General features: G+C 41.7%; 2 protein-coding genes across 7 annotated transcripts in view; one reads left to right on the forward strand and one right to left on the reverse strand.

The window, feature by feature from the left end:
* Positions 1–1,118: 1,118 nt before the first annotated feature.
* RBBP9 (RB binding protein 9, serine hydrolase) lies at positions 1,119–17,069 on the reverse strand. The gene is made up of 8 exons (XM_055344839.1): positions 17,004–17,069; positions 16,264–16,641; positions 16,073–16,159; positions 8,472–8,636; positions 7,208–7,250; positions 6,312–6,417; positions 3,579–3,664; positions 1,119–3,114 (listed from the first exon to the last, which is right to left on the reverse strand). The coding sequence occupies exons 1-8, from the start codon at positions 17,067–17,069 to the stop codon at positions 2,888–2,890; spliced, it is 1,158 nt and encodes a 385-aa protein (XP_055200814.1). The 3' UTR covers positions 1,119–2,887.
* Positions 12,450–27,271, forward strand: part of SEC23B (SEC23 homolog B, COPII coat complex component) — a 41,687-nt gene continuing 26,865 nt past the window's right edge. Inside the window, exons 1-8 of one of the 6 annotated variants that reach the window (XM_055302391.1) lie at positions 12,450–12,538; positions 18,809–19,032; positions 20,856–20,913; positions 23,256–23,342; positions 24,540–24,776; positions 24,891–24,976; positions 26,355–26,499; positions 26,944–27,102. In XM_055302391.1, the coding sequence (XP_055158366.1) occupies positions 18,812–19,032; positions 20,856–20,913; positions 23,256–23,342; positions 24,540–24,776; positions 24,891–24,976; positions 26,355–26,499; positions 26,944–27,102 (993 nt within the window). In that variant the 5' untranslated portion in view covers positions 12,450–12,538; positions 18,809–18,811. Of the gene's footprint in view, positions 12,539–15,991; positions 16,451–16,516; positions 16,655–18,786; positions 19,033–20,855; positions 20,914–23,255; positions 23,343–24,539; positions 24,777–24,890; positions 24,977–26,354; positions 26,500–26,943; positions 27,103–27,271 lie in introns of those variants that run through there. The other 5 variants (XM_055302365.1, XM_055302350.1, XM_055302356.1 and 2 more) reach the window with 5 other exon arrangements.

Below are 27,271 nucleotides of genomic sequence, written 5' to 3' on the forward strand. Positions count from 1 at the left end.
TAAATGGTATTTACCCACCAGAAGTAAACTTTGACCAAAACAAGTCATGAGGCCATTGACTCATGACACCAAAAAATCAAATTGTGTGTGAAGTCTTAATCCTGGGATCCCTGGGTGGCGCAGCGGTTTGGCGCCTGCCTTTGGCCCAGGGCGCGATCCTGGAGACCCGGGATCGAATCCCACGTCGGGCTCCCGGTGCATGGAGCCTGCTTCTCCCTCTGCCTGTGTCTCTGCCTCTCTCTCTCTCTCTCTCTGTGACTATCATAAATAAATAAAAATTAAAAAAAAAAGTCTTAATCCTTACAGTTGATTTTCATTTAGTATAACGTATTTTGATTACCTGAGAATATTCCCTAGAGCCTGTCAGGGCCCCTCTTCTGCTTAACAATGATCTAGAAGGGGCGCCTGGGTGGCTCAGTTGGTTAAACATCTGCCTTTGGCTCAAGTCTGATCCCAAGGTCCTGGGATGGAGCCCTACTTTGGACTCCCTGCTCAGCAGGGAGTCTGCTTCTCCCTCTGCCCTCCCCTGCCGCCACTCATGATCTTTCTCTCTTTCTCTCTCAAATAAATAAAATCTTTTAAAAAATAATAATGATCCATAGGGAGTCAAATAATCATGAGACCATGATTCCTAGGTTTAAATGGATAGTTTATGTAGGATTCTTCCATAAAACTCCTGAGTTTAGTTTAGTGAGGAGTAAATTTTATGGTGCCATGATTTTTATGGTGATCAGCTGAGTAAATGAGTCCTGTAATTTCAAGTCAAGTGACTTTTACTTTGAACCATTATTACATGGTGGGTAAGGGAAGAATAAAAAATACATGTCCTAGACTACTGCTGTCCCACGAACTTTTTATAATGATGACAGTATTCTGTATCTGCTGTTCAATAGGTAGTCACTTGTGGCTGTTTAGACTTGAAATGTGGCTAGTGTGTGAATGAACTAAATTTTTAATTTTATAGCTGCCTGTGGTTACTGGCTACCATAATGGAGAGTACAACTCAACAATCATACAGGTCTAGATTAATTACAGGAATGAAGAATATCAAAATTATTTCTCAATCGTATATATTCATTGCTTTTCTGTGGCGGAAGAAGACAACAAAATATTAACTGTTACTTGTATAACTTTGTAATTTTTTGAGAAAGGAATTAGGAAAACAAGGCCAAGATTAAGTACAGCAATGGCTAATTCCAAATAATTCAAATAGAATCAAACTTTGGCTACAGGCTTGGTCAAATCACTGCTAAACCACCTCTTTAAGAAAATTATTATTCAGTTGATTTTTCTAATTTGCTTTTCACTAACATGTCAACTCTTAATTTTTTTAATTATAAAAGTAATACATACATGTTAACTATAACAAATTGAAATAATACCCAGGTGTACAAAATAAAAACACACATATCTAGAACCCCACCACACAGTATCTAAAATTCCCATTCCCTAAGATAATTGCTATTAAAAAGTTGAGAGTCTTTAACTTTTTTCTTTGAGCATATTTGGAAACCAAGACTTTTCAGGTTAAAATTATGGCTTTGAATCTCCTTTAGACATAAACAGGGAATTCACATCTTTGCAGCAAACATCAGGTTCTGCAACATCAAGTATGAAGTCACTGCAAAATTGTTTGAGGCAATACTTAGGGATCATAATAGCCAAAAAATGTTGGGAAATAAAGCTTTGTGGGGTTTTTTTTTTTTTTGAGGGAATATGATCCGAAGAAAAATTGTAAAATGAGGCTTAAAAGAGAACCGTGGAAGTTAAAGGTAGAACTCTTTATAGAACAAAATCTGAGATATGGAAAGACTTTTTAAAAATTCTTAAGATTTTGTAACAACATCTACATTGTTCCTGTGATTGTATCCTCTGACATTATGTTCATTTCTCAGGCTTCACAGAGAATCTTTTAAGTACCTGGCTAAGTTAATCCTAATGGCAGAAGTCACAAATGGGTGGTTTGGATTTTGTGTCTTGCACTGTTTGTGAATTTTTTATTTACACTGTTGTTGCCAACTTATATCATCCATATGTACATGTACTGGACATAACTCCTATACATATGAACTGGGTATACAAACATGTATAGTCCTTAAATATAAAAACCACCGCATGAAGTTTTTTCCTCAAAAAGTCAGAAAATTGGCAACACCTGCCCCTTCCCACATGGCAACAATTTAGACAGGGCAAGAGTTCCCCATGTTGCCCTAATCCCCACCACTGTGGTCCAGCACCCATCTGGTTGGCCTTATGCTCAAGTATATGTACAGGCTGGGCTTATGGTCCCTTGTCTGACCTGGTAGACCCCTGCCTCAGATCTGTATGGATCATTCTCCCTCAACATGAAGGACTGGGGCAGGGCGTCAAGATGGAGGCCCTAGTCTGGGTTTAATGTCCTGGGCCAGCTCAAAATAGCTAATGGTTTGAGCTCTAAACCAACACTTAGACCTTAATCACATTTTCTTTCCCCCTCAAAATAGCAAAAGTTGTCTTTCAAAGAAGAGTACCACTCCTACAACATACACGAAACTATTCCGTTTTAGTCTGGACTGGGAATCAGGAAACCTGGAGTCCGTTTGTTTATTCACTTTGGACAAAGGTAGTTAAGCCATCCTTATGTCCCAAATCAAACAGGAAAAATACTGCTTTCGTTCATAGCAGTTTGTGAGATAATAGATCCTATGGAAAATGGAAATGCTGTTTGTAACTTAATTTGAACATTGAGCTAAGTTTTTCAGAACTTAATTTGATCTGTTTTATGTGTCTGATAATACACAGAATAATCTGTTTTATCTAATCTGATAACAGATTGTTTTTATCTGTTAATAACCTGGTAATTGCCCTACCCCTATACTGGAATGCAAAATAGCAGAAATCATCCTCTCTATGCTGGTACTTTCAGCATAGACTTTATCACACTAATCAGTTCATGAAACTCCATGTTCTGAAAGTGGCCACGGTCAGTGAATTTGTACAATTTGGCTTCCAGCCTATCAGCCACTTCTTGTTGTTCCTTCCAAGGAAGGAAAGGATCATCCGTGGAGCCAAACTGCACAATGTGAGGGCAGTTGGCTTTGATCCTCTCCCACTGCCAGGGACGGTTGAAGTATCCTATGGGGAAAAAAAAAAAAAAATATATATATATATATATATATATATGTATATATATATATGACCTGTTACTGCCCATGGATCATTTCCATTTAGCCATTGTAAAGTATCTAGCAAGGACCATAGCAGAGACAAGAACCATAGCAGAGACACAAAGAATCAAAGCCTAAGTGTGAGTTAGAAGTCCTTTAGTTTGCAAATCTGTAGAGCTTTATACCATAGCTACTTGTGAAGGGGAGTACTTGGCTCTGATCAAATCAGGCCTCTAGAGTTCATTAGGAAGTGGTATATCACCTCTCAAAAGACCTAATTTTTATCTAAAGGGCAATAAATGTTTCTCATATGCTACTAAAGGTGTTTGTTTGTTTTTGGCCTATCCAAAAGCCAGTGCTCTTTAATCTGAACAGGCAGCCCTGTGACTAGAGGAAAGGCTTTTCTGTATTGGTTTCTGCCTTCAAACTTACCACTGGCCCGTTCATTTTCATCCCCCAAGTCGGAGGTGTATGCAGACACTAGCACAATAGCATAAACTCGGTGTGTTTCTGCATACCTGGAGAAAGAGAAATGATGTCAGCTAACAATGTTAAATCTGACTGTCAGAAAATACCTGATTTAGCTTACAAAAGGCAGGTGCTATCAGCTGTTAAGTTTTTTTAGATTTGTTTGGTTTTTTAAAATTTATTTATGATAGACATAAAGAGAGAGAGGCAGAAACACAGGCAGAGGGAGAAGCAGGCTCCATGCCAGGAGCCCGATGCGGGACTTGATCCCAGGACTCCAGGATTGTGCCCTGGACCAAAGGCAGGCGCCAAACCGCTGAGCCACCCAGGGATCCCCCAGCTGTTGAGTTTAATATGAACAATAGTAAGGAAACTGTAGAACTATAAGCCAATGGTTAATGGCTTACCCTTGGCTACTTGATGAGCTACTACTCATTTTTCAAGGTGGTCCAAACCTCTTTGGTGATCTTTTCCAAAAATACATTAAGTGTAATCATTCTCTTTGATGTGCCTATTAACCTACCTTCAGTATCCATCAGCATTGCTTGGTTGGTTAACCTGTAGATTCAGTCCCAGAGAGCATCTGATTCAGAGGGTTGGTAGGAAGCCCAGGGATCTGCATTTTAAGGCATGACCTCGCCCCCTCCCAACCCATATGACAAATGCAAGTGATCTGTTAACCATATTTTAAGAACTACTGTACCATGGTGGAAATGTACCTCTTTTGCCACACACTCCACATTGCACTGTAGTACTCATTTGTGTCATACCTATCTTCCCCAATAAACCCTCAGCTCCTTCAAGGCAGTTGTGAACCTTCTTGATCTTTGTGACCCTGGTCACAAAGTGCACAGTACAGAGCCTGGCAAGCAGACACTCAGCTACCTTTTTGTAGAAAGTTCCCTCTAGGGGAACTTTGTTCTAGGGAACAAAGACTAGGCTAGGGAAAGATGTGAAGTGGTAATAGTTTCAAGAAGCCTTTGTGCCAGGAAAGATTTAGGGTTGGTATTTTGTTTTTGGCCTTAACTTTTGCCCAACTACTTGTTTTGAAAAATTTCAAACCTACATAAACCTTAGGGGAACAAGAAGCACCTAGATTCATTCACTTTATACCTAAACAAATGTATCCCCTAAGAACAAAGTAGTCTCATATATCCACAGTCCCATTATTAGAGCTAGTACACTCAACATGCAGACAGTAATACTATCTGTATTCATTTTACCCCCATTGTACCAAGAATGTTCTTTAAAACTGCTTTTCAATCCTAGATTGAAGATCATGTACTGCATTTGGTTCTCAGGACTCTCTAGTTACTTTTAAATTTTTTGTTTTAAATGACATTGACATTTTTTAAGAGTTTAAGCCAGTTGTCTTATACATCATCCCTAAACAGAATTTATTTCCTTGTGATCAGAGGTTAAACATTTTGGGCAAGAATACCACATAGGCAATGTGTCCTTCCCACTCCATCATATCAGAGATGCACAATGCCAGTGTCCCTTTATTGGTGAGATTGTGCTTACTTAAAAGTGATAGCTATCAGACATCCATTGTAAAGATGCAATTGTCCCCTTTTGATTAGTAAATTATCTGGGGGGTGGTTCTCTGTGACTATCAATATCCTGTTCCCTGACAATCTTATACGTCATAGTTTTGGCATCTATTTTCTCCTTGCCTACCTTACCTTTAGAAGTTAATTTTTAGAAGGCTATGGATAATCCTGTGCTAAGTTCCAGGGATCTTTACAAAAAAGCCACATCTTTGGTAGCCAGTGGCCTGAGAAAAACTCATCTGGCCTTGAGTTGGTACAAATTTCAGTAAAATGGGATTTGTCCATTTTCCAGACAACCCCTAGCAGCTTATAAACACTAAGACTGTACTGAGAAATTCTGTAGCTCCACATTGGAAAGCATGATCTCATAGCTTAGAATGGTGTGGCAGAAAGGTTATGGAATCTGGCAAGGTTCTCTGACATGCAATTCATAGGACACCATGAGTGACTGATTGGGACAAGAGGCTACAAAAAACTACATTCCTGGGCAGCCCCGATGGCCCAGCAGTTTAGCACCGCCTTCAGCCTGGGGTGTGATCCTGGTGACCGGGGATCGAGTCCCACGTCGGGCTCCCTGCATGGAGCCTGCTTCTCCCTCTGCCTGTGTCTCTGCCTCTCTCTCTCTCTCTCTGTCATGAATAAATAAATAAAATCTGAAAAAGAAAAAAAAAAAAAACTTCCTTTGTCATCCAGCCTAGCAAATACTTAAGAAACCCAAACCTAATATGCTTATTCAGCCAGCTAAGTCATCCTCTAGGCCTTATAGGTCTATAGGGAGAGACATGAAGTTCTAACCAAGAACATCAGGAACCTGCCATGAATCCTAAAGGTGGGGGTGGGGTGGGTAGGGTAAACACTCTTCTAGGCACTGAGGTTTCAGTGTCATTGAAAAAGTCCCAATGGAGGGAAGTTGTGGCTTCAGTGGAAATGATTAGAGTAGGCCTCAGTGGAAAGAGACATTCGAGTAGAGACTTAAAGACAAGAAAGCAATACAAGTATCTAGGAACAGAGTATCCCAAGCTGAACGGCGGCAAGCACAGGCCTAAGGCACATGAACTTGGCATGTTCAAGGAACTGCAATGAGGTCTGGAACCACTTGGAGCCCACACAGGGGGCGGGGAGGGGGGATCAGCGAGGATCACACCTCATGGCTGCAATGGCCCCAGAACTGTGGCCTATGATGACAGTCTTCTCATCACAGTGCAGCTCCGTCTCCATGAAGGGCAGCCAGAGGCTCTCTCGAGCTGTAACTAAGATTTGGGGTAAAGAGACAGTATCATTTGACAGGGACAGTCCTACTGTCTAGTGCTGTCCCCCCACCCCCCTTCTAACTGATGACTATACAGTACTTCTCAGGTTAGGACCAAATGGGAGATGGAGGTGTTTTAACAGAGCCAACGATTCATGTGTTGCTGTTTGAAAGACTCAAATCTACAGTTTGGTGTTTCTCTCTCTCTCTCTTTCTACCTACCTATCTGGTTTTGCTTTTATTTCTCACCATGTTCTTGTAAGAAAATACTGAAGTAATGATAAAAACATAATTCAGAAGCTTTAATGTAAACTTTCAAACTCAAGAAAAAAACTCTAGACAACATTCTCAAATTCACATGCCTATATATTCTTTCTTTCCAAAGAGAAAATTCTCGACACAAATCATGGGCATAGAACAAAAGTGGCAGTGTTACATTTTGAAATATTCCAATCTCATATAGGTGCTATAAAGTTTCATCATATCTCTGTCTCACATGAGATATTCATAAATTTTGCTTGAAAATATCTGTTGACTTAGGGAAAGTCAAGTTGCTTGCAAAGTTGAAAATTCAATTTTACCAAGCCTAGATGCTTTTCTTGATCCTTACTAGAATTTTCTACAATTTTTTTAGTTTATACTCTTTCCCCTCAAACTACTTGCCATCATTCATTCTTAGGTATATATTCCCCTTGGCCTCTTTACCTCGATAATCCTGTTCTCTATCAGGAAACCGGTGAAATCAAAACCCAATAAGATAAGGCTATTTAAAAAATACATTTAAAACTTACTTGGGTCAGGCATGTTTTTAGCCAAACACTGGAAACCAGGTATCTATAAAATGGGGGGAAGGGGAAAAGCTATAATAAAGAGCTTAATTACAATTAATACTTTGCTAATAAAAAATGAGACACCTGATACAATCTTTATCAATTCAGTAAGTATTTGCTTATACCATGAAATGAAGTGTTGGTTAAGTGTCATAGGATTACATATGAATAGACAATCCCTCCCAATAAACTCCTTCTGTCTGTAGTTCTCTAGCCAGCTCTGTCAGTCTCTATATACAGAGACCTATATCTGCATTTGTACATCTGTTTGTGGCTGTAGGCACATAACTATAGAGGCATCAGAATGCAGGATAAATGCATTCTAGACAAACTGACCCGGTGTCAGACTGTGCACTAGGAAGAGGTAAAACATGGTACAGAAACGTGGTACAGAAACGTGGTACAGAAAGTTGGAGATCCTACCCTCTTGGACAGCTTCAGCCCTGATCTTTCTGGTTTGTAGCTCTGGCCTTGGTTTTCAGGCATAACCCTGGAATTTTATTCTAGAAATGTACTCTAGAGCTCTAGAGCATGGCAACCCAGAAAGCAGTCCTATTGCCTGGTTATGGAAGAGGTTAAAAAACAAGACAACTACAGTTGGACACTACTTTTATAAAGCTCACAAAGAAGCCAAATTATACTGTTTGAAGTACACACACATAGTTGCAAAAGTGTGTTCATTTTTAAAAGGCGAGCAAATGAAAAAAAAAGTTCAGGATGGTAGGGAAATGGGATGAGGGGCATACATGTGGCTTCGAAGGTATTGTTAATGTCACAGTTTTAGTTTGGTGATGGTGCCTCAGGTACTCCTATTATACTTCATAATTTACATATGTTACATCGTTTTTGTATATTAAATATTACATATTGATTTTTTTTTCGATCTGAGGCAGGGAGCAGAGCAGCAAGATGTACAATCATCTAGCAAGTGGCAAATCTGAACCAGCAGCAGATGCAGGGAGACGGAGGGGGCTCTAGGAGGTGGTGCTTTGTACCCTCACGACTGAGCTCTCAGAGAAGTCTTCCAGGCTGTTTCATCCACCAAAATTCCGACCACTAGCTCTCGAGTTTGAGACAGGGCCCAGGAAGAGGAATGAAAACACAGAGGGCTTTGCTGCAGGGGGTGTGTTGGGGCGGGGTGGGGGCTGGTGGACACACGTGCAAACTTCAGTCCTCCGTCCCTTCCGGCTCCAGACCTCCCAGCGCAGCCAGGCGCGTCTCTTACCTGCTCCAGCCCCTTCTTCACCCAGCCGTACCAGCCGTGGGTGGCCACATCCCCGCCTCCGTTCCCGGGAACAATAACCGCCTTGCTTGGGAGAGCCGTGAGCGCAGAAGATCCAGCGTCGCCCAGCAGCCGAGTCTCTAGTCCGGGAGCCCCAGACGTCACACGCTGCGGAGCCGCCCCGAGGCATTCTGGGAATTGTAGTTCCGGGGCGCCGGTGGGCCGGCTCCTTGACCCGCGTCCTTAGCTTACCAGGCCGCTAAAGCAAACTTAACTATTTCCAGCAAAAGGATGTGAATCGCTCTTCACTTGCCTCTTACTAGCGTTCTCGTCCCTTCCTCACCTTATTTAGGATAGGCTGTGACACCGCCTAGAATATGTTCTCTCTATACTATAATTGTGATATATTTCTATAGGACAGTGTGTTTTTAGTTCCAAAAATACAGAAATAACGTATTTATGAGTCGAGGACTCTCGGAATTCTTATTACTTTTCCTTTTAATTTCAAAACAGTTATTAGTACAATACTTACCGTCAGCCCTGGTTATTGTTTTTCATTGCTTTAAATGCTGTCCTTTTAAAAGGTATCACCAGTGGTGTAGGGCACATGGATAATATTCATTATCTTAATCGATTTAGAGACTATGGAAACTGAGGTAGCAATGAAGCAGTTTACCTATTATAATATTGTAGTCCTGAAATTTTAGGAACCTGTCATACCTCATAGATATATCCAATTTATTTTTTTAAGACTTTATTCATGAGAGACAGAGAGTGAGGCAGAGACCTAGGCATAGGGAGAAGCAGGCTTCCTGCAGGGAGCCTGATGTGTGACTCCATCCAAAGACCCCAGGATCACTACTTGAGCTAAAGGCAGATGCTCAACCACTGAGCCACTCAGGTGCCCCCTTTTATTATTTTTTTTAAGCTTTTTTTTTTTTCTCTATTTGAGAGAGAGCAAGCACAAGTAGGGGGAGAGGCAGAGGGAGAAGGAGGAACAGACTCTGCGCTGAGCAGGGAGCCCCACATGAGGCTCCACCGGAAGACTATAGGTTCATGACCTGAGCTGAAGTCAGCCCCTTCACTGACTGAGCCACCCAAGCATTCCTATCCAAATCTTTGATATTGAGGTGGGCAAAAGTGTGCATGTGTGGTTTTAAATGGGAATAAACATGGGGCACCTCTGTGGCTCAGCTGGTTAAGTGGCTGACTTTGGCTTGGTCATGATTTCTGGGTCCTGGGGTAGAGTTCAGAGCCAGTTTGCCGGCTCAGCAGGCAATCTGCTTATCCTTCCCTCTAACCTCTGCCCCTAGGCTCCTCCTGCTCTCTTTCTCTCTCAAATAAATAAATAAAATTTAAGAAAATAAACAAGATAAACAGGAATGAACGGGAAAGTCCTTTTTATTCCTTGCCCTTCCCATGGACTTACCATGTACATCAGATGGGCTTCAGTATTTGTTATTGAGAAACATTCTTGGGCAATTTATTTTTTGAACAGACACAAGCAGGTGATCAAAGATACACTACCCCACAACCACATTTTTTAGGAAGAGCCAGACATACTCTTTCTTCTTGGACCTTAAACTCTGAATTTTCTCTAAAAGTTTAGTATTATTGAATTTTAAATGTAACCTTATTCACTTCAGAAGGAATGAATAACTAAGACACACAACACCATAGATCAATCTTAGAATAATTATGTTGAGTGAAATATGCCAGACAAAAAAAAAGAGTAAATACCATATCAATTCCACTTATTTAAAATGTGGAAAATACCAGAAACACAAGGAAACCTTAACCAGGTTCATTATCCTGATTGTGGTGATAGACGCCAAAACTTACATATTGTATACTGTAAATATGTGCAGCTTACTGTGTGTCAGTTATACCTCAATGAAGCTGTTTAAAATTTAAATATAAATTAAAACAAGCAGAGGCATTCTGTAACCTAGAGATTGCTTGTTTAGTGTTTTTTAGTTCAATAAACAATGACACTCCTTTAACAGGAACCATGGGGTGAAAAAGGATCTATCCTTCCTCAAGATTTAAGATTTGTATTTCTTCACACTCACAAGGTAGTTGACTCTTCCTCTGAGGAGAAAAAAAAAGGTAATGGCCTCAACTTTCATCTTTCTTAGATTGTTTTTGTCACTAATGATTGCAGATTTGTTTTCTACTTTCTATCTCTTGGGCAAGCATTTTCTGAGCTTATCTTTTTTTTTTAAATTTTTATTTATTTATGATAGTCACAGAGAGAGAGAGAGAGAGGCAGAGACATAGGCAGAGGGAGAAGCAGGCTCCATGCATCGGGAGCCCGACTATTCGATCCCGGGTCTCCAGGGTTGTGCCCTAGGCCAAAGGCAGGCGCTAAACCGCTGCGCCACCCAGGGATCCCTGAGCTTGTTGTTATCAAAGAAGAAATAGCTTGATTTCAAAACTAACTTTTATGATTTAAAAAAATGAAAATGTACATTTATGTCTGGTACATAGTTTGCTAATATTGAAACAGCCATTCTTTTTTTTTTAATTTTTATTTATTTATGATAGTCACAGAGAGAGAGAGGCAGAGACACAGACAGAGGGAGAAGCAGGCTCCATGCACCGGGAGCCCGACGTGGGACTCGATCCCGGGTCTCCAGGATCGCGCCCTGGGCCAAAGGCAGGCGCCAAACCGCTGCGCCACCCAGGGATCCCTGAAACAGCCATTCTTAAGAACTTGACAAGGCTGCTTTCATTTTTCTTTTCTTTTCTTTTTTTTTTTTTTTTAAGATTTTGAGTAATCTCTACACCCAACATGGGGCTTGAACTCATGACCCCAAGATCAAGAGTCGAATGCTCTACCAACTGAGGCAGCCAGGCACCTGCCCACCCTCCTCCCCCTTTTTCATTTTTCTGAGAGACTCAGCCATCAGCCTCTATGGCTCTCTTTCTGAATCACCTTACTTTTTGTTTTTGTTTATTTTTTAAGTTTTTTAAAAAATATTTTATTTATTTGACAGTGAGAGTGAGTACAAGCAGGGGGAGTGGCAGGCAGAGGGAGAGGGAGAAGCAGGCTCCATCCCAATACAGGGCTCAATCCCAGGACCCTGGGATGATGACCTGAGCCAAAGGCAGATGCTTAACTGACTGAGCCATCCAGGCTCCCCTGAATCACCTTCCTTTGCCTGAACTTTTTTTTTTTTTTTTTTAGGTCATAATCTCTTCTTGAGGCAGTTTGTCTCTGATTCTCCAAACTCACTGTCGTGGCATTCTACCTTCTTCTGTGGTCCATTTTCTATTTCCTTCACATAGCATTCTTGTTTTTACCAATAAGAAGAAAGGAAAATATAAGGAGAGCTTCTTCGGAGTCTTGAAGGACACATGGGAGTTAAGTGGGAAAAGAAAGGAGGTGACCATTGATGTGAAATGTTGGGGTTCAGACCAAAGAGTCAAGAAAGAATTCTTGAAATGTCTTCAGTGCAAACAAATAGTTTTATTAAAGCACAGTGACAGAACCTGTGGACAGAAAAAGCTGCCCTGGGATTGTAAGCAGCAAGTGATTTTATACTTTCAAGTTGGGAGGAGGTTAACTTAAGTCTCCAAGGAATTTTGGAAGCAAGTTTTCCAGGACCCTGAAGGGGCTAGGAGCTATTGTTAGGAAAAAGTCATTTATTACAGTCTACTAAAACCCTAGTCATAAGGCCCTTCAGATGTATATCAGTGGGCCATATGCTTGGAGGATGATTGCTAACATAGATCTTGGGGGTAGAGATAAAGGGAGTTTCCAAAGGAATCTTTATATGTTAAAGGATCCTGGAAATTGGGGTAATGTTAAACTAGGATTGCCTTTTGCCCTTAGTAAAGTATTAACATCAAGGCAGCTGAGCTCCTAGAGAAGGTCATTCTCTCTGTCTCAGTGACTTGACAATGGGCTGAAAGTAGTAAGGAAATTTAATTTTTTCCTTTTGCCTTTGTTCCCCACAAAAACCAGATGGTTCTTAGCAATGAGGAGGGTGTGCACAAGGGCACAGAGATGAGACACAGCACACATAGGCTGGGAGAGACAATTGGTTCAGTGCTGTAGGATTGAGGTAAGTATATCATGGAGGGCCTTGTGCAGCAAGATGGGACATCTACTTTATTCCGTGAGTGGGGGGCAGCCCTGGTGGCTCAGCGGTTTAGCGCCGCCTACAGCCCAGGGCGTGATCCTGGAGACCCGGGATTGAGTCCCACGTCGGGCTCCCTGCATGGAGCCTGCTTCTCCCTCTGCCTGTGTCTCTGCCTCTCTCTCTCTCTCTCTCTCTCTCTCTCTCTCTCCTCTCTGTGTATTCTCATGAATAAATAAGTAAAAAATCTTAAAAAAAGAAAAAGATATTCCGTGAGTGGGGAAAAGCCAGAGTTTTAAACAAGGGAAGGTCTGGGTCAGATGTATAACTCTGAAAAATCTATCTGGCAACCAAAGTAAGATTGGGGTTTGACAAAATCTGGACAGAGAGGTCATTTTGGAGGCCGTTGTAGTAATTCAGTGAAGGAGAATGAGGGCTTGAACAAAATAGGTAGATGGAATTGAGAAATATTTAGAATAAAAAAATCAACAAGACCAAGTGATTCATTATCAGTTTCAGGACTGGGGTGTCAGAAACACAAGGGAAAAAAAATATCTTTCCTTCTACCCTTCTAGGTTCTTGGCTGGGGCTCTGAAACAAAAGACAGACGAACAAAAGAAAAGCATACAAATTAGTTTTTAAGTATGTTTTACATGACATGAAAGCCTTCATAAGGAAATGAAAACCCAACAAAGCAGTTTAACCAGATTGTTTTTGTGAAGAGTGGTAGGTTGTGAGGCAAATGCAAAGGACAAAAGGATATGAGCTAAGGATAGTAAACTGGAAGAAATTTAGCAAGGGCTGTTCTTCTGATTCCTCTCTGCATCTAAGGGTGGTATATGCAAAACTATCTCCAAAGGCTGAAGAGCCCTAAGACCAAAGAAAAAAACCTGGTAAGTCCAGCTTGACAACAAATAATTTACCAAAGGGACTTTCGTGTCTTGGGCAGCGGCAAGATGAGTAGATCTCTGTGATCCTACCTCTCATGAGGCTCACTTTTTTAGCCCTACGGGTAAGGGAATATGTCTTGGGAGACCACCCACAGAAGAAATATTTGAGAATAGTTGTGTCAAAATCGTATCTCCAGAGCAAGTCAAGGATGTTATGCCCCAAGGGTACTTAAGGGTGTGGTTAGACAAAAAGAAGTTGTGGGAGGGGTGCAGCTGTGCTGGAGAAGGCTTCAGGTGACAAAGAGGTAGTCAAGGTGGATTAATCCAAGATGACGTTAGTCCAGCTCACATAGCTCCCCTCTGTCTGCAGAGGTAGCAAAAGTCTCCTGCTGATAAAGGGAGGGCATCTCCCACATGAAGGTCTTATGATCTGTTTGAGGAGAGACAGGAGGGGTCAGTGGCGGTCTTCCTTGTACCTACCCTCTCTCAAAATCTTTCAGCTTAAAATGTTCAATATGCCAACAAATTTGGGGTAGTGTGTCCTGAACCCCATCAGAGACAAGGAAGGACCAAAAATAACTCCCTAGTTACTAGGCTGACTGGGAGGAGAATGGTATCTCTGAGTGAAATAGAAAGTACAAGAGAGGGCAGCCCTGGTGGCTCAGCGGTTTAGCGCTGCCTTCAGCCCAGGGCCTGATCCTGGAAACCTGGGATCGAGTCCCATGTCGGGCTCCCTGCATGGAGCCTGCTTCTCCCTCTGTCTGTGTCTCTGCCTCTCTCTCTCTCTGTCTCTCATGAATAAATAAATAAAATCTTAAAAAAAAAAAAAAGAAAGTACAAGAGACTGATTAGTTTAGGGCAAGGGGAACAATGAATTCAGTTTAGGACCATTAAAAGATAAACTGAGGCATATTAAAATTATTAAGAGCTTATTTGAGAAAAATTCAGCTTGAATCAAACAGCATCAAACTGGAAGTGATTAGGAGCCCTCTGCAAACGGCTGTCAGGGAAAAATCTTTAAAAAAATCATAATGGAATAATCTAACAGTATTCTGGCATAATGTTGTAGGAACATGCAAAATGTAAATTTGTTCCACAGAACTGAATCATTATTCCACATACTTTTTTAAAAATAAATTAATTTTTATTGGTGTTCAATTTACCAACATACAGAATAACACCCAGTGCTCATCCTGTCAAGCGTCCCCCTCAGTGCCCGCCACCCACTCACCCCCACCCCCCGCCCTCCTCCCCTTCCACCACCCCTAGTTCATTTCCCAGAGTTAGGAGTCTTTATGTTCTGTGTCCCTTTCTGATATTTCCACACATTTCTTCTCCCTTCCCTTATATTCCCCTTCGCTATTATTCATATTCCCCAAATGAATGAGAACATACACTGTTTGTCCTTCTCCGATTGACTTACTTCACTCCGCATAATACCCTCCAGTTCCATCCACGTTGAAGCAAATGGTGGGTATTCGTCGTTTCTAATGGCTGAGGAATATTCCATTGTGTACATAAACCACATCTTCTTTATCCATTCATCTTTCGATGGGCACCGAGGCTCCTTCCACAGTGTGGCTTTTGTTCCACAAACTTTTTTTTTTTTTTTTTTAAATTTTTTTTAATTTTTATTTATTTATGATAGTCACAGAGAGAGAGAGAGAGAGAGGCAGAGACACAGGCAGAAGGAGAAGCAGGCTCCATGCACCGGGAGCCCGACATGGGATTCGATCCTGGGTCTCCAGGATCGCGCCCTGGGCCAAAGGCAGGCGCTAAACCGCTGCGCCACCCAGGGATCCCCTCCACAAACTTTTTATATCAAGAACAATCATGTAAAAACAAAGAGCAATTATGTTTCACAGGGTATCAACTTAAACTAACTGGCGTTCTGTAGGAAATTTAAGATTTTGTACTGGTATTAAGTCGAACTGATCAACGGTGATTCTCGGATGTCTTAGATACGTTCTAAGCACAATTTTAAGTTCATATCGCTTTGCTTCTTATTTTCATGTACTACAGAGGCTGTATCTCTGGGTCAGATTAACAGACGTACTCATTCCTGTCGCTTAGGAGAACGTGTATGATGCCTGTAGTGGCTGTAGAAAGCAGTTTTGCTTTTTTAAGGTCTTACTTCTTCATTCACGAGAGACACACAGAGAGAGGCAGAGGGGAGCCCGATGCCAGACGCGAGCACAGCCTGAGCCAAAGGCAGGCGCTTCAGCACGGGGCCACCCAGGCGCCCCCAGCGTAGTGCGTATATACTTGGGGATTTTGTCAGCCTCCTAGGGTGCTAGAATAGGACAGTTCTCAACTAGTCACCTTCTCGAGAAGGATGGCAGGGACGGACAGAGTAGACTGCACCAGTGCCAGTCCCTGCGGGGGGCGTGAACCCAACACAGCGAGGAGAGGAGGAAACCCGCTAGGAACTCCGGGAAGCGTTCCTCGACCAGAGACCCGGGTCTCCCGCCGCCCCGCCCCGCCCCGCCCCCGCCCGCGCTGACTCCTCTTCCCGGCAAGCCTCAGCTTCCTCCGCGCCGCGCCAAGGCTTCCTCCTTTCTCCGGTACCACACGTCATCATTCTCGCTTCCCTGTAACTAAGGCGATGAGAGAGGGACTTCCTGCTTACGGGGGCGGTAATCGTGTCGGATCTGGGCGGATCCTTGAGGCCTGCCGGCCCGGCTGCACCTAGGAAGCAGCCCAGCACTGGCGCTTTCTGAAGTGCAGACGTTCAGAGGAACTTAGGTTCTGAGGAATTGTGGTTTTGTGGACTAGGGGGCGACTGTCTTGCCCTGTTCCAAGATGGCGGCGCGGCTTCACGGAGAGTCTCGCTTCCGCTCCTCCGCCGCGGAGCCCCTCGTTGATTGGCCAGCGGACGGCGCCGTGGTGTGACGCACAGGGGCGCTGACCAGTGGGCTGAGAGCTGAGCTGGACTTGGCGGTGGGAGCCGGATCCGCGATCTGACCGCGGTGGGTTCTCGCGCGCTCCGGTGAACGGCTCCCGCCCGGTGAGTGCGAGCGCGGGCGCCAGGGGGCCGAGGGGCTTGCTCCCGGGAGGAAGCCTTCTCTCGGCGGGCGGAGGAGCTGAAGCACTCGGTGGCTCAGGGGTCCGCTGAGGGGGACGCGTTCTTCGCCTGGCGGTGCGGCCGGCGGGCGTCTGGGTCGGGACCCCCCGGACCGCGGGTGCGGGAGGATCCAACTTTCGTTTTACAGTTGAGTAACCCGAAATGCTGGTGAAATGACCTGACTAGTGCTTCGTGGCAGCTGGAACTAGAACCCGGGTCTCCGACTACCTTTCCAGAATTCAACTTTGTTTAAACTTGGCCACTGTGTCCTGAAAAGTTATGCGGTGTTGGGATGAACGGTTCAGTTTTTCGTGTGTGTTTTTTCTTTTTCTTTTGGCAGATACTGCTACAAAAATCTTCCAAGTTCTTTCATTTACTCATTCATTTAACTCATTCGTGCAGCTGTTAACCTTTTCAGATAATCTTCTTTGAGAATATGATATGATCGACCGCCCTAGAAAAATGCACATTTGCTCTTGCACACAATTTTGCGTACGTTTCCAGGGGTGTATTGATCCTCTAAAGTCTCCCGTTGGTTTTGTGCCCAGAGTTGAGAATCCATCGTCTAGAAGAGGGGAGGGGAGGAGGCAGTGGGAAACAGAAAGAGCAGCTTTCAGTACGAAGCTGCCTGGGGACCTTGATTGGAGCCAGTACCTTTTAATAATGAATTGTTTTGAGTGGGGAAACAGTTATTTAATGAAGCCTTTAGAGGTACTTGCCGAGAATTGTGATATTAGAACTTGCTTTGATTCCCACCTGACTTATCCATCCCTTTGCCACTCAGGTAAGCTGCGCAAGTGCCTCCTGCGTAAAGGGTGCTTCTGTTTCCTGCCTTTGCCAGAAATAACAAATACATGCTTTAGAGTTTGAGTTAGAGCAAACATTTGGAATATTTGTGGTCTGAGTTGTGTGTAGTAAACTAATTCTTCCATTTGCTTTTCTAGCCATATAAAATCATTCTTTTAGTCCACGTTATTTACAGTATGGCACTTCTTATAACAACAGGGACAGTTATTCACCACTGCATGAAGTGAGCACTAGAGGCTACTAATAATGTGGTTCTTTAATTTGCCTGTTTTTCCATTTTTCTTGAGGGACTTGTTCCCTTAATCCCTAGTGGCTCAGATGTCTGTTAGCCTTAGCCTAGATGTTAGGACATAAACAGAATGTGTGAAGCATTCAGTAGAGTTGGCATTGTGTAGGTTTGCAAGCTTGGTCTATATGGCTATGTTATTTATTCTTTAAAAAAAAAAAACATTTATTTATTCATGAGAGGCAGAGACACAGGCAGAGGGAGAGGAGAAGCAGACTCTTCACAGGGAGCCTAGTACGGGACTCAGCCCAGGATCACACCTGGAGCCAAAGGCAGACACTCAACTGCTGAGCCACCCAGGCGTCCCTACGTGGTTATTTTATTAACCAGAATTTGTTGGGAGTATGAGCATAAGCAGCCATGGTGAGGTGAGAAGTCCTGGTGAAGGACTCACTCAATATGATAGCAAACAGCATTGTGATTTTGGTGGTCCTAAGTAGAAATACTTTGGCTCAGAACTGGTGGTGCTTCTCATTATGAATTAGATTCACACGTCAACATCCAGTTCTGGTCTCCACTGTTAACAAAGAGAGGAGGGGAAAGGGCACAAAACAAGGTCACTTGCGATGTAAAATTTATTACAGTGTTCTAATAAAGCAAGGAAGGAAAGGGGTCAGTGAGGAAGGTAGCTGGATGCTGAAACAGGGTTTGAGACTTATTCTTGGGCAAGGGGAATTGGAATTGGCTTGGTTGATATGTATGATCTATGAGAAGGTTTACGTTAGAATTCAACTACTTATAGCTTTAAAATGATCAAATAAGAGTAAACTTCTGTCACCTTTTATTTATTTAAGTGCTAGAGTTGAGAAAGGAATGATTGTCAAAGGGATCCCTGGGTGGCGCAGCGGTTTGGCGCCTGCCTTTGGCCCAGGGCGCGATCCTGGAGACCCGGGATCGAGTCCCACGTCGGGCTCCCGGTGCATGGAGCCTGCTTCTCCCTCTGCCTGTGTCTCTGCCTCCCTCTCTCTCTCTCTCTCTCTCTCTCTCTCTGTATGACTATCGTAAATAAAAAAAAAAAAAAAAAAAAGGAATGATTGTCAAAGATAATTGGCTTTTGGGGGTTAAAGGGAAGGGAGATGTCATGCTATAGTGACTGGTTCTTCCAGACTAAGTGTTTTAAAAACATTGCATTAGGTGACCATCCTCTTTTTTGACATTTAGTTGAGAATGTCACATAAAATTACAGCTTATCTTCAGTTTCTTTTTAGACTATGGCAACATATCTGGAGTTCATTCAGCAGAATGAAGAACGAGATGGTGTGCGCTTTAGTTGGAACGTGTGGCCGTCCAGCCGTCTCGAGGCTACAAGAATGGTTGTTCCCCTGGCTTGTCTCCTTACTCCTTTGAAAGAACGTCCAGACCTGCCTCCTGTACAGTATGAACCTGTGCTTTGTAGCCGGCCAACTTGCAAAGCTATTCTCAATCCACTTTGGTATGAGTTCTTTTTAAAACTAGTGAAGGGCAGCCCCGGTGGCTCAGCAGTTTAGTGCCTGCCTTCAGCCCAGGGCGTGATCTCGGAGACCCGGGATCGAGTCCTACGTCAGGCTCCCTGCATGGAGCCTGCTTCTCCCTCTGCTTGTGTCTCTGCCACCCCACCCCCCTGTCATGAATAAATAAAAATCATAAATAAATAAATAAATAAATAAATAAATAAATAAATAAATAAATAAATAAATAAATAGAAACTAGTAAAAAGGAATACAGCAAATTATGGCTTTTGGGCACTGATTCAATTTGAGCAAGTCATCAAATATGAGATGAGTGAGTGATGAGATTCTTAGTTGGTGAATGCTTATAAAGTCTCCCTGGCCTAATACTCCAGATACAATTGGGACTTACGGGAAAAAGGTGGAAGTAAAGAGAAAGGATTTAAAATTCACTCTTTTCCTTCTTTTTTTTTTTTTTAATTTCAGTTTACTTTTGGCTTAACCGTAGATTATATTGATGACTCTTGAAGCATTCCCTTCCGCCCCCCAATTGAAAAGTTTTAGACGGTTTTCTCATACTTACCTAGTATGGTGATGGTGTATGGTAGGAAGTGATAGGCAGAAGAAATCACAACTCTTAATAATTGTTAATTGTAATTTTTTATACCTGAGATAGTGACCTATGATATTTCTCTTAAATGTGGGCATTCATTATCTGAAAGAATTTTTTAGACAGATGAAGAGTATCACAAATATTCTTTAAAAGGTAAGATTTGGGGGCATCCCTGGTGGCTCAGTGGTTTAGCGCCGCCTTTGGCGCAGGGCGTGATCCTGGAGACCCGGGATTGAGTCCTGTATCGGGCTTCCTGCATGGAGCCTGCTTCTCCCTCTGCCTGTGTCTCTGCCTCTCTCTCTCTGTGTGTGTCTCTCATGAATAAATAAATAAAATCTTTTAAAAATAAATAAAAAGATAAAAGGTAAGATTTTTATATGAGGGAATTTTTTTTATTGCATTCCCCTTGCTGTTACTTAATGTTCCTATGTGTGAGATGCTGTTGTTCTTCCTTTTGAAGAGATAGCCATTTCTTATTAACTTTCTAAATGTAAAAAGGTGGGGAAAAGCAACTGAAGCATTATCTTTAACCAGTTCTAGGAAGTGTATCAACCCAGAAGCATGCCTCCCAACCTTTTCAAGTGAGCTAGGTGAGGTGAAAGTCAGGCAAGTTTTTCCTGTGCATGAAATGTGTTTTTAGTATTGAAATTTAAGAGTTTCACATATCTGCCTAATAAAGATGTTAGAAAAAAATCGCAGATTATGTTAAGATAAGTTGCCAAAAGGGAATAACCTATAATTTATAAAAAATCATGAAATTTTAAATATTAATCTTTTTTTTTTTTCTAAAGATTTTTTATTCATTCACTCAGAGCAAAGAGAGGGGCAGAGACACAGGCAGAGGGAGAAGCAGGCTCCATGCAGGAAGCCCTACGTGGGACTCCATCCCGGGTCTCCAGGATCACACCCCAGGCTGTAGGCGGCGCTAAACCACTGCGCCACCAGGGCTGCCCTGAAATTTTAAATATTATCAAGGAAATGAGAAAAAATAAAAAAAGATTTACTAACTTTTCATTGTACAGTAGGGAGGACATTTTTGGTGTACCTAGCAGTCAGAACTCTTAACTGCAGTGGGCATTTTGCATACCTCCATCCATTCATGCGCATGCACAGAAATATATTTATGTGATTTACTGAACTTGAGGATTGCATTTGAATGCTTTCTACATTAACAATGAAAATGGTACTTAGCTGTAATATTTATTTTTCTCACAGTCAGGTTGATTATCGAGCAAAACTTTGGGCCTGTAATTTCTGTTTCCAAAGAAATCAGGTATGTGAATTTTTTTAAAAAGTTTTTCTAAAAAAAAAAAATAAATAAATAAATAAAAAGTTTTTCTGTGTTTCATTTTAGTGGAACAATTCTAAAAAAAATTAAGTGAGGTTGAATTTATGTCTGCTGTGGTAGTCTTCAATTTCTGCTGAACTCAAGGTGATAGCTTTTGTTAAGCATCATTGAACGCGGAACATTTGTGATTTCTCTTGAACAGCAACTCAGTTTCGTTATGTGGGTTTTTATCATTTAGTGTGGAGGGACATAGAAATCACTTTTTTTTATGTGCTCTTTAGTAGTGAGTATGTTACCGTAAGATAACAGATACGTTGTCTGTATTTCATTTGACTTTAGTTTATTCTAATTGGATAGTGTACATTACTAAATTTTCATTTTTTGATCTTTGTAACTTTTAGGGTTCAGGTACCAGTGTTAAGCCTCTTTTGATTTAAAAATTTTAAAACTAATCTAGAAGAGCTCAAAAATGATGAGAGAAACCTCTGGTTAAAATAAACTATGCCTATGATTCTAAAACTGGATTGTGTTGATCTTTGTACAACTTTGCACGTTTACTAAAAATCATTGAATTATATATTTAAAAGAGTGAATTTTTATGGTATATGAGATATATCTCAGTAAAGTTAGAGAAAAATTAGTTGTTCCCAACATAGTATACAATGCTCTAGTAATCTTAAGATATTAATAAGATGCATTTATTTATTCTTATATTTGATTATAATTAACAGTTTCATTCTCAGATACATCACACAGTAAGCCCAGTGATGAATAGACCAATCAATGTACTAAGTATAGGCCTGGAAGTTAGAAGCACATACCATTCAAAATTTACCTCCACAAGAGATTCAGAAGTATATGCAAATTCTTAAGACTTAGCCATGCCCTACTACATTCAGAATTGAGGTCTGTGTTTATATAATTTTTAAGATTTTAATTTTAAGGGGCACCTGAGTGGCTCAGTTGGTTAAGCATCTGCCATTGGCTCAGGTCATGATCTCAGGGTCCTGGGATCGAGCCCTACATTGGGCTCCCTGTTTAGCAGGGAGTCTATTTCTCCCTCTCCCTCTCCCTCTGGTACTCCCCATTCTTGTGCTCTCTCTTTCCCTTTATTGCTCTGTCAAATAAATAAAATCTTTTAAAAAATTTAATTTTAATTTTAAGTAATCTACACCCAGTGTGGGGCTTGGATTTACAACCCAGAGATCACTTTCTATACCTAGCCAGCCATGTGCCCCATAGTGTTAATTTATTGTGAAAATTCTAAGGCATCAAAAAACAATGTTAGCAGAGTAAAAAGGCAGTCTACAGAATAGGCAAAGATATTTGCAAATTATAAATTTAATAAGAGACTAGTATCAGGTCATTTAGGGGAGAAAAGATAATGGAGAGATGTTTACAGGTTCAGAGTTTCAGTTTTGCAAAATGAAAAGCATTCTGGAGATGAATGGTGGTGGTGGTTGTACAACATGAATATTTAAGACCACTGAACTGTACACTGAACAAAGATTAATATAGTAAAACTTATATGTATTTTACCACAATAAAAAAAATTAGGGAAAAAATCTACAATCTGTGAATGTCAAATGTTTGCAGAAAGTTTTAAGGACAAAGGGCTTGTGATAATAAGTTGAGCGGGCACCCCTTTTCCTGTTCCTTATATTTTCTGTACTTGCTAGTTTTTCTACAATGTACATGCATTATTTATTGATAACAGCTAAAATAATAGACCCAAATAAACATGTTAGATTTCCACATAAACTATTGTTGAGACAGCCAAAATCCGAGCCCTTAATTTGCAGGGCGACACTGAGGAAATGGTTTATAACAGTGCATTTTTTAATCATCTAGAAGTTACAACATACCCTAAAACTGCATTTTAAAAAGTTACAATGGGATATGAATATAAGGCTGGGTTATTGAGTTAAATTTTGATATTTTAGGGGTGCCTGGGTGGCTCAGTTGGTTAAGCATCTGCTTTTGGCTCAGGTCATGATCCCAGAGTCTGGGATTGAGCCCCACATCAGGCTTCCTGCTCAGCAGGGAGCTGCTTCTCCCTCTCTCTCTCTGCTGTCCCTCCGCTTGTGCTCTAGGCTCTCTCTGTCAAATAAATAAAATCTTAAAAAATTTTTTTGATATCTGATATATATGTATATTTAAACGTAGGCTCTGATGTAGTGGGATGAGAACTGAGTCTGCATGATCTATATTTTACACTTTCAGAATTAAAATGTGGTTGTTACCTATTTTTATAAATGGAGAATAAAAGGTATAGCATAAATATATTTCAGCCCTAATAAAAGATTGCTTTGTTTTCCTCCCTTCAGTTTCCTCCTGCTTACACAGGCATATCTGAGGTGAATCAGCCTGCTGAATTAATGCCCCAGTTTTCTACAATTGAGTATGTGATACAGGTAACTTCTTTGTCATGCGTTTAATGAGCTGTGTTAAACATTGACTTTCTCCTGAAATAATTCATCTTTTCTATACCTTACCCTTCTGGGCAGTTTAAAGCTGTGAGGGCAGCAGGATCCTGAACACATGATCATGGTGTGTGTGCATGTACTGGGATTACTTGCAGTCTTGATAGAAGACTAGAAAAGAGATCAGTGATTGAGTTCAGCACCTGTCCCCCTCAGCCTTCTCCAGCTTTGTGATGGTATTGCATCTTGTAGTCAAGCTCAAAAACCTTGGTTTCATTCTTGACTTCTCTTTCTCATGCATTCCATCTCTAATCCATGAGGAAATCCCATTGGGTCTATATTCAGGATCTATCCACAGTCCAACCACTTCTTTCCCCCCACTTCCTTTGTCTTGGGTCAGCCACTGCCTCTCACTTAGATTACTGGCAGGTCCCTTAACCCTTCTCCATGATTTAATCCGTTCCCACCTATATTTTATTCTTAACCCAGAAGCCAGAGTAATTCTTTAAAAACGTGTGATGTTACTTTGTGTTCAGAAACCTCCAGTGGTGAAAATGGCTCTCTTTCACCCAGAGTAAGATAATAGTTGTCAAAGCTCTGTGTGGACCAGCCCTGTGTTACCACTTGGACCTCAACTTGTATTAATATTCTCACTCAGCCAAATAGGCCTCATGACTTTCCTTGAACTTGTCAGGAATGCTCCTGCCTGTGGGCCGCCTCTAGCTCTTCCTTAGGCTGTATTGCTCCCTCCCTCTCCTCAGGGTTTTTGCTGTCATGTTACTTTCTTAATGAGGCTGTCCTGACCTCCTAAGTAATATCAGAACCTGCCCCCTATGTTTAGTCCTACATCCCTTACCCTCTCCATTCCAGAAAGTCAGCTGCTTGAGGCAGGCAGGGATCTTTGTTCTTTGGCTCACTGATGTATCCCAGGACCTGGAACAGTTTCTGGCACATGGAAGGCATTCAGAAATGTAGAATTAATTGTTGGAGATAAATAGTTTTTACATTTAGTTTGTTTTAGTGTAACCTGTCATGTAATGAGGTGTGAGTAGAAGTTAGTTAGATGTCCTTTTTCCCTGACAGTAAATGTAGATATAGACTTGTTATTGACATACCTGATTTGCTTTAAAAAGAGCTGGTTTTGTCTGCCTGTGTACTAATCATCATATCCTGTTTCTTTGCACAAAGCGAGGTGCTCAGTCCCCTCTGATATTCCTCTATGTGGTTGACACGTGCCTAGAAGAAGATGACCTTCAAGCACTCAAAGAATCCCTGCAAATGTCCCTGAGTCTCCTTCCTCCAGATGCCCTGGTGGGTTTGATCACATTTGGGAGGATGGTGCAGGTTCATGAACTCAGTTGTGAAGGAATCTCCAAAAGTTATGTCTTCCGAGGGACAAAGGATTTAACTGCAAAACAAATACAGGTTTGTGCCTTGTTCGTACACAAGCAGGAAGAGGGAGATTGCTTAAACATTAATTAGTCATTCACTCTAGTGTTATGGGACATGAGGCTTTTTTTTTTTTTTTTTTTTTTTTAGGATATGCTGGGCCTCACCAAGCCTGCCATGCCCATGCAGCAAGCGAGACCTGGTCCACCACAGGAGCACCCTTTTGTTTCAAGCAGGTGAGCTACTAACATAGAATGTTGCACACATAGTATTATGCAGGGCAATCCACTGGAGTGGAGTGAGGAAAGAAAAACATTAGAACTTTTATTTATTTCCTTATTTTTAAAGAAAAAAAGAAACGATTAAGTGCAACAATATTTAATGTTTAATGATGTATATAACATCACTATATGTTTGAAAGTCATAGCTAAATTGTGTATGTACACATACATGTGTATATGCATTTATGTTGATAGATTTGCTCAGAATGTTTTTCCACTTAGTGTCATATCATCACAGATGTTTTGAGATCACTGTCTTCCAGTCTTCCTGTCCTCTTACATGCGGCTCTTGTCCTTTCTAAGTCTTAAGTAAAACTAGGAAAACTCAAAAGGCTTCTGTGGATGTCCTCCAGCAAACCTGAGACCAGGCACTTCCTTCCCTCTGCCCTTTGAGTGCCTGAGACTGCCTGGGGCTGGGTTAATAGCAAACATGATAAAATGCATTGCCTGACATGCTGGGGACAGCCACTTACTGTGGTAAGAAACCAGTGCTTTTCTCTAGTTACTCCTAAGGCTCAAGAGAAACACTTGAGAATCATTTTATTTTTATTTTTATTTTTTTATTTTTTTTTTTATTTTAATTTATGATAGTCACAGAGACAGAGAGGCAGAGACACAGGCAGAGGGAGAAGCAGGCTCCATGCATCGGGAGCCTGACGTGGGATTCGATCCTGGGTCTCCAGGATCCCGCCCTGGGCCAAAGGCAGGCGCCAAGCCGCTGCGCCACCCAGGGATCCCTTGAGAATCATTTTAAAGTGGATCTTTAGAATGGTGAAAGTGGGGGCACCTGAGTGGCCCAGTTGGTTTAGTGCCAGATTCTATTTCAGCTCAGGTCATGATCTCAGGTTTGTGAGATTTAGCTCCAAGTTGCCCCTCCCCACCTCCCCCCGCACTCAGCAGAGAGTCTCTTGGAGATTTCCCCACTCCTCCATCCTGGTTCCCCCATTCTCCCTGCTTGTGCATGCACTCTCGTCTCTCCTCCTAGATTAAATAAATCTTAAAAAAAAAAAAAAAACAATGAACGTGGTCCACATATAGGAACTTTACATGGATTGAATTCAAGTTAGACCTGTCTTTAGGATTTCTTGGCTGATTAAAATTTAATTAAACTGATTTGTTCTTATTAAAATTATTTTTTCCCCCATGCTATGTATATAAATTGCTATATATTAAGCTTTGAATTATATTCTTGAATAAAATTGCTTTGAAGAGAAAAAGGTGCAAATCTTTACTACTCTGAGTAATTTTCTTCAAGAAACTCTGTGTCACCTAGGGTTAAAGACCAGAGTGCTTTATTAAACCAGGATTGATGTGTCCATTGAAAATCATACAGATTTCTGCAGCCTGTTCACAAGATTGATATGAACCTCACTGATCTCCTTGGGGAGCTGCAGAGGGACCCATGGCCTGTGACTCAGGGGAAGAGACCTTTGCGATCCACTGGTGTTGCTTTGTCCATTGCTGTTGGCCTGTTGGAGGTAACTCAGAATTTACCAGGGCACCTCAGACTGTGCAAACTTGTTCTCACAAGTTGTATTTACTAGTCTTGTTTGAAAATTAGTTGTGACCTAAATCACTCAACTGCATTAATTTATAGAAATCACTTTGGTCATTATTATTATCTGCAATGAAGGAGCCCCATGCTGTTTTGAAAATGTCAGAAGTTTTCATGAGAAACACAAGGCCATTAGGGCAATGGCAAGTACTCAAAGTGAATTAATAAAAGTGTACAAAGCCCTCAGGTTGGAAGATAGAGGGCTGCTTCTCTGCACTGTCATCTGTATTATTTTGCACTATCATCAGTATTCAGCATAGCTGAAGAGAAATGTTTGTGTGTTTTTTTTTTTTTTTTTTTTTAAGGAAGTAGAAGCATACTTGGGATGGGCTATATGTTTCTAAAATGTTGCCATTTACTGTTGTAGGGCACTTTTCCAAACACGGGAGCCAGGATTATGTTGTTTACTGGGGGTCCCCCCACTCAAGGGCCTGGCATGGTGGTTGGAGATGAATTAAAGGTTCCTATTCGTTCCTGGCATGATATTGAGAAAGATAATGCACGTTTCATGAAAAAGGCAACCAAGGTAGGTGCTCTTGGACACAGGCTGTAATTCTGGTAACCCAGTGCTGAGTTTAGGCTGCTCTGGAGTGACAACTACTTTGCTGAGGTCATGCTTTGTGGTCAGCAAGTTGCTCTTGCCCAGAAGACCTTCCGGATCTTGGCTGCTATTAAGTTGATGCCCCAGGGGATCC

This window comes from Nyctereutes procyonoides, unplaced genomic scaffold (assembly GCF_905146905.1).
Source record: "Nyctereutes procyonoides isolate TBG_1078 unplaced genomic scaffold, NYPRO_anot_genome, whole genome shotgun sequence".
Taxonomy (NCBI): Eukaryota; Metazoa; Chordata; class Mammalia; order Carnivora; family Canidae; genus Nyctereutes; species Nyctereutes procyonoides.

Coding starts and splice junctions, on each gene's coding strand:
- RBBP9 (XM_055344839.1), bottom strand. CDS start 17,069: ATGGATTCTCAACTCTGGGCACAAAACCAACGGGAGACTTTAGAGGAT. Junction 16,642..17,003: donor ATCAATACACCCCTGGAAAC/GTACGCAAAATT, acceptor GTAAAACGAAAG/TTGGATCCTCCCGCACCCGC. Junction 3,665..6,311: donor GGGGCCATTGCAGCCATGAG/GTGTGATCCTCG, acceptor CTCTTTCTCCAG/GTATGCAGAAACACACCGAG.